The sequence below is a fragment of the Nematolebias whitei genome, chromosome 12 (genome assembly GCF_014905685.2).
Source record: "Nematolebias whitei isolate Nwh7 chromosome 12, NemWhi1, whole genome shotgun sequence".
NCBI lineage: Eukaryota > Metazoa > Chordata > Actinopteri > Cyprinodontiformes > Rivulidae > Nematolebias > Nematolebias whitei.
Window position 1 is genome coordinate 29,331,212 of NC_056509.1, and position 11,405 is coordinate 29,342,616.

The window sequence follows — 11,405 nt, forward strand, 5'->3', positions numbered from 1 at the left end:
AAAGATGAAATAAAGTTTTGAGACTGGAGTTGTTTTAAGATGGCAACAATCCACTTCGCTGAACTTCACGTCACTTTCAGCCCATCAGTCTGAATCAAACCATTTCTCCACTGCAGCCTTTTTGCAAATACAATGACACACAAACATACCTTGTGCTGACAGTGTTTTTATTTTACTTATATGTGCAGCAGGGAAGCTGTATCATTTTTAGTTGAATTAGACAATAAAATGGCCACTGTTTACTTAAAAAAAAAAAAGAAGCTCTTTGTTAACGATGCGTTTCCCTCCAGTCCTAAATGCCGGTGAGACAATTTTGAAATTCGACTTCTTTTTCTTGCGCCTCAGCTACATCGCACAGCAAGAAATACATTCTGAGGACTCACAAAAACATGTATTTTCCACAAAGATACTCACATATGCAAAATTAAAAGAAAAACTACAGTTTAATTCGAAGTGCTTTACATCGGCCTTTCAGCTCACAGTGAACACGAAGATAACAGCGTGTTGTTCTGGAGGCAGCACATTTGTAGGAACTGGAAGCAGCAAAGAATGCGTAGTCCATGATAAGGTTTGAACGTTAGATGCTGCAAGGGACCGTAACGAAGTGAAATACAGCTGACGACAACTCTTACACTCTGTTTGGTTTTCTTTAATAACCATATTCAACTTAACTAAAGATTTGTAAACAAAATACCTCCTCCTTATCGCCCACCCCCAAAATTCCCTTTTTGCTTTTTCTTTATTGGAATTAAATTATTTAGATATATTTTAGAGCACAGATAAATAAATTATAGTATTAAAGACTATTCAAGCTTTCAGATCAAGCAGTATCCAGAGTACAAAAGTTGGAGGTGAATTTTGGTTGTGGACGCTGAGCAGATTGCAGATCCGTTCATATTTTGGTCCTAACGGAGTCCAACACAATGATGGACAGAGAGGCGTGGAGTCTACATGATCAGCATTTTGCTTTTCTTCATTTAAAATAAAAAAGGAGTTGTGAAGACAACACAACTCTCTTCCACTTAGACACACTCACAAACACGCTACAACCCATTCATCTTCTCAAGTTGGTCCCATATCACACCCATCTACATTTTCTGGTTAGAACGCTGTTTATTCCCTTCCTCACTCTTTGACATTTATCTGCTTTGTTTTGCCAGAAAAAAACTCTTCTTCCTTATTCACTCTCTTTTCGCTCTGCCCTTGTTTTGCCTCTTTCCATTTTCCTCCACCTCCTCCATATTGCGGTGACCGTTAGCCACACTACAAGTGCCGTTAGCCACCGGCTTGCCTCCTTTGAGCGAAGAAGGTTTGCGCCTGTAAGCGTGGTAGTAGAAGTTGGCAAAGAGGATGATGAAAGTGACTGCGTAGCCAATCAGAGCCCACTGCATCCAGCAGGGGAAGGGACAGCCGGTGTAGAGGGAGTAGCCGGCGTGGCCGATGGTTACGTGGAACTGGATCTGTTGAACGATTGACAATGAACACAACACTTCAAATATTTCTGCTTTAAAACTGAAAAGCGAACATTCATAAGAATGAACATGTTTACGTTTTAAGCATTTGTTCTTCATTATGTACCATAGATAAAAATCTTCATTTAAAATTTCAGTTTTTTTTATTATGTCTAGCCAATATGCAGTAGTCTGATTTGTCCTTTTAGTTGTTCATCAAAGACGTAAGAGCATTGATGTGTTGATTTTATTGAGATTCTTTTCTTTTTCTGTGTCGTGCTTTAGACCAGGGGTTCTCAAAATTTTGGGTTCAGGGACCCCCTCATAACCCATGTTTATGAAACATTTTTCTTCAATTTGTCTCTTTAATGCAATAAAAATGGGGGATGCAGGGGGTCTTCCCCCAGAAAAATTTGAATAAAATAGATGTGATTTCCTGCATTTTGGTGTATTTTAATGGGTTATTAAACATCTATGTATTTTTTTATTTGTTTCAGACTTCCAAGCACCAGTTCGCGGACCCCCAGGGGGCCGGGGACACCAGTTTGAGAACCACTGCTTGAGACAAGAAACATCTGCACACAGGTATACACTTACAAAATCATTATAGGTGCAGACATTTGCACTGTAAATGGCATTTATGTGCAGTTTGTTGTGCGGCATGTTTATATGAGATTCAGTAATATTCATCTTATTTTCATGTGAAGAAGATCACATAAAATATTTTGGTCCACACAGACATTATAAAGCTTGGACCAGCTTTAGGTTCTGGTTCACAGTGAGACATTTGTTTCAGACTTCTTCAGATAAGCATTCAGCATTCTTCTTTCTAACGTACTTAAAGACTTTTTCAACTAAAGGTAAAACTTACATCGCTTAAATATCCACAAACAGCTAATAAATATTAAATAAATTCAACAATTAAATTAGCTATTCAATAAATTAACTAATAAAATTAATTTGCTGCGAAAAGTTTTAGAAAAATACACCATGAGTCACTTTAGTTTTGCTTGAGACTTGAGCGTCAATAAATTACAAGCTCAATATTGGCATGTTTGCAGCCTTTTTTTTTTGGCTTAACAAATTCTGCATGTCTGTATAAAGTGTAGCTGCACAAAACCAGGTGATAAAAATGATAAAAATGGCAAAAATCCCCACTCAAATTGATGTTTTAGTTTGTTACATCTTGATTTTGTTTCTATGCATAGACTATTTATAAGAACAGTTGTTAAATTTCTACATAAAAAGTTAATCTGTAAAGGTTTACCCACCATTTGAATAATAGTGAGGTATTTTTTCCACCAGAGGTACTTCTGTATATGAGGTCCCAGAGCTGCCAGACCATAGTAACCGTACATGAGGACGTGGATGGAGGAGTTGATGGTTGCACCAAAAAATGCTGTGGAGAAGTTTTGATCAGAAGTAACACTGGTTGTATTTCTAGATTGTCGAACAAGTATGAAAATCGATTCCATCTTATTTCAGCTACTGGAATTTAAATGAAACAACTCACACTGTCCACCGGGGACCCACTTGATGCCGATCCACCACAGGATGAACATTGTACAGTGGTGGTAGACGTGGAGGAAGCTGACTTGGTTGAACTTTTTCCTCAAAATGAAAAAGACTGTATCCAAGAATTCCACTCCTTTGGAGATATAGTACCACCAAAGAGCAGATGCTATCTGAAGATGCAAAAGAGGCACAAAGGAAATTATGTCAAACACACACATCACTGTGTTAAAATTCATCTTTGATAGAAATTAGCACAGTTCCACAAATGCAATATTCAGAAAATGGAGGAGATCTCCCACTGGCATGCTCATATTTTAGGGGTGCATCAGTACTTCTAGTTTCAGGTATACAGCAATACCGTGTGCATGTACTCATACTTTATCTCACCTCTCATTTCAGTCAGGTGGTAGAGGATGAACTATGTTTGGAAGTAGTTTTATTTTAGGAATTATTTTAATTTCCATTATTTTAAACAAATCACCTGATGGAATGGATTTATAATGAGAGGTTCTACTAATTTCAAGAAGTGTAATGGCATTAGTTAGTATTTGTATTGGTACTGACAAGTACTCAAACGTAGTACTTGTGCTCGGTTTGAAAAAATTAATTTCTGTGCATCTCTACTTTATGTCATAAAAACCTGTGACTTTTCCAGAAATATATGTATTACTATCGTTCTACTAGAGAAAGTTACTATGACAACTGTTTAAGAATACATCTTTGCACACAAAACCACCCAAAAATATTTTTTTGCTGAACAAATTATGAAATTAAATATGAATTATGAAATAATAATAAAAAACTTATATTTTGATCAAACAAAGTTAAGTCAGGTCCTCTGGATGGATAAAAAAAACAAAAAAAAAACTTGTTGAAACGTTTCAGCTTTTATCCAAAAGACTTCTTCAGTCTGAGGAGCTGCAACAAACTCAGTCTTATAAACAGCACCTTCTCAAAGTGGATCAACCAGTTTGCTGGTGACAGCATTTTTCATGATTTTTGATTTGTCTACTTAGACTATTGAGCATGCATCAGGATATATATTTTTATATTTATTTAGTATGACTCCAAATGAGTTTACTTGTTTAACTTGGCTGAAGTTTTCATTCGTCTGACAGACAGCACCCGTGTGGCACCTCTGATCCCTAAATCAGACTGCAGTGACAGAGCAAAGCAGAAAATAGAGGTGGGGACCACACCCTCTGTTAACCAAAACCAGCAGAGGATTAACAAGTTGGGCTCTCATCCTTTTTGTTTTTCCTACTACAATGCACAACAGCATTAGTGAGCTTCTTAAAGCAGCAACAAGATTATAACATCACGCCTGTCAGACTCGGGAAAGCCTCACTTCTGTGTGATTAGAGAAGGTCTAAGCACCAATTTGTTGAATTAATAGACATTTCTCATATATTGGCTTGGTGGTGTGTGTGAGGAGCTTACCCTGACTTCGTTGACATCGTTTGAGTAGTTGACAGGTTGACATAGGTAGCTGTACCCAGCAGCTCTTGATGCTAGCAGGAGCTGAAAAAAGAGAGCAAAGTTAGATCAAGACTGAGAAAACTTCTGGATTGAAAAGATCAAACAGAAAAGCCACGAGGAATGGTAAAGCTAGGTGAGGCAATGTTAAAGGAGCAGGGTGAGAACCTATAAGAGGATAAAAATGGGAGTGCATATGAACAGTTCAGAAACAAGTCACATGCTTGCTGACAAAGAGGTAAAAACAATCATGAAATAAAGCAGTTAGTCCTTCTTCATAAAGCAACATGTTATTTTTGTGGGACAGATGATTTGATCTTGATAAGCAAAATAAATCTGTTATATCAATTTGAACCACACTAATGGTTTCTCACGCAGTGCATCTTTTATTTTTATAATCAATAAAATTTGAAAGTGGAAGTTTAGTTAAACTCTTTTGTATTTTTACCACTCGTTGTCTCTTGTAGTCTGCAAGACATTTATGGAAAAAGCTGCCAAGACAGGCGTTTGGTCCAGTTGATCAAATGTTAATCTGCTATCAGCTACCCATCATGCTTGAGTTCACACAACACTGACCTCTTTGGCGATGTAGAAGTTGAGGACCACCATGCTGAAGTTGTAGACTATGAGGGTCCTTCTGAGTATGTAGGGCTGGCGGTCCTGCATATATTTAGGCCCCACCCAGAGAAAGATCAAGTACAGGCAGCTGATGGCCAGGGTGGAAAAGGGGGACGACATCATCGGCCAGTTCTCCACCCTTTTGTCTGGAGGTAATAATGGCTGACAGTTAAACTCGTTCCTTTTTAAACACTGGGTAAACCCCATCAGTTATTGTCTCTCAAGCAGATAAACAAAACATCTGGTCCTTTTTAAACAATAGGTTTTGCAGGTTTGCTTTGTGTTAGCAATTCCTGTGAATGCTTATTCACTTTTAAGTCTTTGACATGAGTCACAGGGTTCCTAGCATTTCATGAAAACAAAATTCCCTGAGTTTTCCCTGAGTGGTCCTGAAATCCACGGAGATATTTCAGTCCCATGAAACGCTCAGAACTTAGCATCTTAGGTGGCGAGCAGAGCAGAGTCACATTTAAAAATGACAGGAAGTATAATGTAGCCTACGGTGTGTGCATATGGCAATCATTCCTAATAATTAAATACATTTTATAACATCAGAAACTAGAAAACCACCATATCCAGCCAGTAAGGATGTCCTGTGTACACAGTAGGCGCAGAACATGGCCTCAATGATACTAAAATACTAGCATGTACACAGTAAATTCTCAGAAAGCTCATTTTTTAATTTTCAAAGTTCATGCTCAATAACCCAGGTAAAAATTCCAACAAAGTTCAGTCAGTTCATCTGGACGTTGTTTCCTTGAGACATTTTCTCCTTCATCCAAAGGACTTCATCAGTCCGAGGAGCCACAAACAAACTCAGTCCCACAAGCAGCACACTCACATAGTGGACCAATCAGTATGCTGGTGATAAGATGGTTTCTGGGGCCCGTGCTCTCCCCTATCGACTCCTCTGAGACAACCATGCTCAATAATCCAGGTAAAAAAATCTGTAAATTGTAAGAATAAAATTCAGACGATACCTGAGCTCCTGTTTGCTTTGTTTGATTTTTGCAGGGATGTCCCAGTCCAGTATGAAATACCTGATCAAATTCTGTGACACCTAATATGACTAATAATAGATTGTGACAGCTATTATGTTTATTGCTGCTGCACTATGTGGCTGTATCATGTATGATACAGTATCTATGTACTGTATGTCTATGTATGACCTGACTGAACTTTGTTGCATCTTTTAATTAGCAGAGCAGTGTTCAAATTCCCTGAGTTTTCCCAGATTTTTTAAATATTTTTCTCAAGCCCCCTGCTTTCCCTGTTTGAAAAATGAAAGTCATTTTCCAGGTTTTTCCTGATTTCAAAAGTTGTTATTTACCCAGAAAGAAGGAAAAAAAGAGAGATTTCCTTACTGGAAATAAAAAGTAAAATTCCTTACTGGGGGTCAAGATGGGTTACAGGCAGGGCAGCCGACTCGGGACCTGAAAGTCCCAGGCTGGATCCCCAGCCATTCCCACATGTCATGGTATCCCTGAGCAAGAAACCCAATCCCCAATTGCTCCCCAGGCGCCCACATAACTGCCCACTGCCCCACATGGGTGCATTCCAGGTGCAATGGGTTAAATGCAGAGAACCAATTTTGCCATTGTATGGGAACACAATGATGACAACACAGTCCTCAAGGAAGAGGCAAAAACAAACTGAAAATGTAGCTATTGCATTTTTGGTTTAGCCTATACATTATTACAGGTTTTTATTTATTGATACTACAAGTATTAAAGAAATATAATGTGCTAGTGTGTGTGTGAAGTGAACTCAGCTTACCTGCTATAGTAAGGCTCCATTTGTAAAACTCTACAGTGTCATTCGCAAAATGTGTTACAACCTCCATGACTCCTCTCCCTTTGGTCTCGATTATTCTGTGGCGAGGAGAGAAAGAATAGTCAACGAGAGGCAGACAAATTAAATTACCTGCCATGGACACCCTGTCAGAGACCATTAGCTACAGAAAGCTGTTCTTCTCTAGTTGGAGTGCTTTCTAGTCTTACTGCATGTTTGTTTGGTGCATATTAAGATCAGGAGAGTATGATATTTTGGTGCCAAAACTTTCTATCAAACCCAGTTTAAAGGACTTCATGTTTTCAAACTAATGCTTTTTCATCCATTTGAATAATAAAAAAAAAAGTATAATAATAATAACAAAAATGATGAAATATATACACCTTGCCACAAAGTGGCATAAACCTCCAGATTAAGCACATATAAAAACACAAAGAAATAACATTTTTAACTTGGCTAAAGATTTTTTTGCTTTTAATAAATGACAATTTTTTTTTTTTAATATCATTAACTATTTCCTCTCAGTTAAGCACCATTATATCATTGAAGTAACAGCAACAGAATCAGTGTGAGCAAAGATACACACACAAAAATTGACCAGTTTGTTTACACTGTTCTGTTGGTTTCTAGGGTATAAACTGAAGGTGGACATGTGAGAAAAAGGCTGTTATGTCATCACTTTTTGATAACTAAATACTTCAAGTCCATGGGGTTTGGAAAACATTATTTTAAATCAGTTTTTCTCACAAGAAACTTTACTTATATATGAATGAGCGGTGTAAACACCATAGAAAATCTCAATTAAAAACTATAAATGGAGTAGTGTAGACGAGGCCTAAAAGTATAAAACTTTCATTGTATCACTGCATGTGCTAACATGCAAGTTGCAACGTTAGTGCAGTTTAAACACCTTAAACAGGTCTTTAGGTAGAACAAATGTGTTCTTTTGCAGAAAATTTGCAAATGTTTAATGGAACTGCATTTGGCACAAGCTAACAAGTGAGACAGATGAGCCATGAAAAAAGTTGTTCACATCCACAATTTAATAAAAACTGTCAGGTTTAGGATCATTCAACACACAGCAACAGATATATTGCTGCAGCTAGAAGTAGTTTTAGTAGATATACAAAACATATACCTCTGATGGGACCTGGAATTTAAGCCAGATCAGGATCAGCCTTCTTGATGGCTGGTTCCAGTATGATTTTTAAGTCCTGCTCCCCCCATGTAAAAATAATGAGACACTACCCTTTTCAAATAATCATTAAAAAATCTCAGATAATTCTTTTCAGGTGTTGACTTTTGTTGATACACACAGTTCTTACACTGTTTCTGTTTGGTAAAACATATTTGATTTTAATCCGTTAGCTTTCATTACTGTACAAGGATCGTGTACTACTATGACTGTTGCGGGGGAGTACGTAAGACTTAAAGCCTCTCCATCGCTAGTGCACAGACTCTGGTTCCACAAATACAACTTGGCAGTGCTTACAGACTGGGTCCTGCTGGTTTCAACTCACAACAATGAAAAAAATAAACCCAGGGTCACTTGGTCAATGAGATGTACAGTCTATGACGCCATCACTGATGTAATCTAGGACTGCTGCTGAGAAATGACTTAAATAAAGATAAAATAACTGCAAACTGTCAGAGAATTGTCATCTATTTATGACAGCTATTTTTTTATATGTTACAACAATTACTGAAAAAACAAAACAACACAAGCATTCATCCTAACATTTTACTTGATTACTGGATCTCATCACGAGACTACTCCCTTTAACAACCAACAATGGGCTCTCCTGATCCCAACTTTAAGAACCACAGGTATAGACTAAACCCTGACAGAACCTTTCTCCGCACAGTTCCAAACAAAAAAATAAGCTGGATCTGCTCCAGTCTGCATTTATAAGTAGTAGCAGTTAAAGGAATAGATGCAGTTTTTCAACTTCATCCTTCATAGATAGACAGATAAATGTGTAATATAAACTGTAAGCAGGTAATAGAATGGTAAATGGAGTGCACTTATATAGCGCCTTTCTATCTTACTCAAAGTGCTTTACACTACAATCTACATCTTCATTTACACATTCATACAGCACTCTACTAGATCTATGCAAAGATTAATCAGTTCTTTAGGTCACATTCATACACCGAGGGGACACGTCGGAGACAATGAGGGGTTCAGTGTCTTGTCCAGGGACACTTTGGCTGGTGGAATCGAACCCCCAACTCTAGAAGTGGAGAACGACTGCTCTAACCGCTCAGCCACAGCCGCCCCAAATAATAACAAAGATGTACAGTTATCTTATATTACACATCTTTTTGTTCCATGCTTCCCTAACAGAGCACTTGGCTCTCAGACTGCAGGTTTACTTGTGGTTCCTAGAGTTTCCACAAGTAGAATGGGAGGCAGAGCTTTTAGTTATCAGGCTCCTCTCTTGTGGAACCAACTTCCAGTTTCTGTTGGTGAGGCTGGCACCTTGTCTACTTTTAAGATTAGGCTTAAGTCTTTCCTTTTTGATATATCCTATAGTTAGGGTCAGCTTGGGTTTCTTGAGCTATCCCTTAGTTATGCTGCTATAGGCTTACCGGAGGACAAAATGACCACATTTCCTCACTCTGCTGCTGTCTTTACTTCCTCTACTCCACCTGTTTGTATTTGTAGTTATTTATATCCTGAACGTGATTTTCTTTGTCTTCCCTCCAGCAGATAGTTCACCTGGACCTTCCATTCTATGTTTGTCTGTTTCTCCTTCCTGTTCCTCTCAAACACAGTCAGTCAAAGCAAATGGACGCTTGTCCTGTCTCTGCTGGAGGTTTCTTCCTGTTAAAAGGGAGTGTTTCCTTTCCACTGTTGCCTTTGTGCTTGTTCAGGATGGGAGACTGCGACGAAACGAAGAGTCAACACAATCTGCTGGCTATCTTAGATAGATAACTTTTACTAATGGGCTTTTATAATATGTGAATGTTTCTGTTCAGTGCCCTGAGACGACTTCTGTTGTGACTTGGAGCTATTTAAATAAACTGAATCGAATCCATTTCACTGACACTAATTACATAACAAAAGCTTTTATCCACCCTAGAGCTGAGAGCTTTTTTTTTTTCATCGTATTAATCTATTATTAATCCAATGAATCAGATCAGCTGTCCTTTAAATAATTAAGTGCTCACTATATCCTAACAACTACTAGTGGTGAGCCCTCAGCCTCACTGTTGCACACATGGGTGTGTAAAAAAAAGCAGAAAAAAAAACTTTACGGTGGGCAGTCTTTGCACGATTTTATCTGATGACACGCATGAAGTCAGGGTTTAGTTGAGCTGCAGATCAGAGGGGGTTAACTGGGTCTGTCTGTGAACAAAAAGACTGGGGCACATGTGTCAGCAGGTTTCGCTCAAGAGGCTTAAATTCAGTTGATCAACCAGCTTTAGATGTAGGCCTAAGAACAAATGGCCAAGCCTCTTCTTTGAATAGTGTCTGCATGTGCAAAGAAACAGACAAATCTACTCACTGTGAAGACATTAATGGTTTAAACAAGACAACACAGCACACTTATTGGGATGTTGCAGTAATATACACAGGGATCAACTCTACACAGGAAGGCTCATGTTTTGATATGAGGGCTGGCTAATAATGTCATTTACACCTGTTTTATTCCGGGGATTTTTAAATGGGTGGACTGATAATCGCTGGGATTAACAGGTGGGTGTCTGAGATGAAGCAGAGAATTAAAAGCAACAGAAAATGTGATTCACACCAGCGAATCCAGGAATAAAACGTCTAATAAAAACCTCTATAACCGTGAGTTCACCAGGTTTATACAACCAATATTGTAAATGAACATTTAGCAAACGCAAAGCTAAATAAAAAAAACATGTTAAAACAAAAACAAACAAACAAAAATGTTACTTACGCCTTTGATATTTATAAACGTTTAATAATAACATCCGGTGTAATTTGATGCCTAGCTCTGTCCAAGTCACTCTTCTTCTCCGTTTTCTTCTTCTTCTTTTCTTTCTCTTGTTGCTGCTAATTAGTTTCCGCGCCGCTTCGGTTTACAGTTCCACATTGAACAGCAAATTTTGGCAAGAAACTAGACAAGGCAAGGGAAAATCTATGGCTAAGACCGGTCCGTTGTAGCTACATGAGGTCCCCGCCGGCCGCTCAGCCGCATCATCATCCTCCAACAATCTCCTGGACTCGGAGAGGACAGAGCGCTCTGCGCATGCGCGAAAGAGCTCTACCGTGACAGCCGCTGGAAAGCTCAGCTCGTGTCTTTTTGAGGCAATTTACCTACTTTCTTCTGTTCATATTCGGTATTTACTGCTTTTCAGGTCATTTGGATAATCACTTACCCCCCCCCCCCCCCCCGACCAATTTATTACTTGTTTATTTTTAGTACATTCATATATTTTGGTTTTAATGTTTTGAGACATAGACGGTCATAGAAAAAGAGGACTCCAGGGCACAGTGCGTGAAAAGGCCACCACTTCTATTTTAGGTGTGCTTATTGTCACCCTCAGCTGAAAGGCAAAAACGTATGTCCTCCCCCC

The 11,405-nt window shown here is 38.5% G+C and overlaps 1 protein-coding gene across 1 annotated transcript; it reads right to left on the reverse strand.

Annotated features, from left to right (window-relative positions):
• Positions 1-634: 634 nt before the first annotated feature.
• LOC119418132 (elongation of very long chain fatty acids protein 4) lies at positions 635-11,052 on the reverse strand. Its single transcript, XM_037685385.1, has 7 exons — positions 10,766-11,052; positions 6,837-6,931; positions 5,019-5,206; positions 4,407-4,487; positions 2,965-3,136; positions 2,723-2,850; positions 635-1,460 (listed from the first exon to the last, which is right to left on the reverse strand). The coding sequence occupies exons 2-7, from the start codon at positions 6,901-6,903 to the stop codon at positions 1,182-1,184; spliced, it is 915 nt and encodes a 304-aa protein (XP_037541313.1). The 5' UTR covers positions 6,904-6,931; positions 10,766-11,052; the 3' UTR covers positions 635-1,181.
• Positions 11,053-11,405: the final 353 nt, after the last annotated feature.

What these genes read in the sequence shown, in the direction of transcription:
- LOC119418132 (XM_037685385.1), bottom strand. Translation starts at nt 6,903, where the DNA reads ATGGAGGTTGTAACACATTTTGCGAATGACACTGTAGAGTTTTACAAA. An exon ending in ACTTCTACATCGCCAAAGAG is followed by an intron (nt 4,488 to 5,018) that starts GTCAGTGTTGTG and finishes CTCTTTTTTCAG; the next exon opens with CTCCTGCTAGCATCAAGAGC. An exon ending in ACGATGTCAACGAAGTCAGG is followed by an intron (nt 3,137 to 4,406) that starts GTAAGCTCCTCA and finishes TTGCATCTTCAG; the next exon opens with ATAGCATCTGCTCTTTGGTG.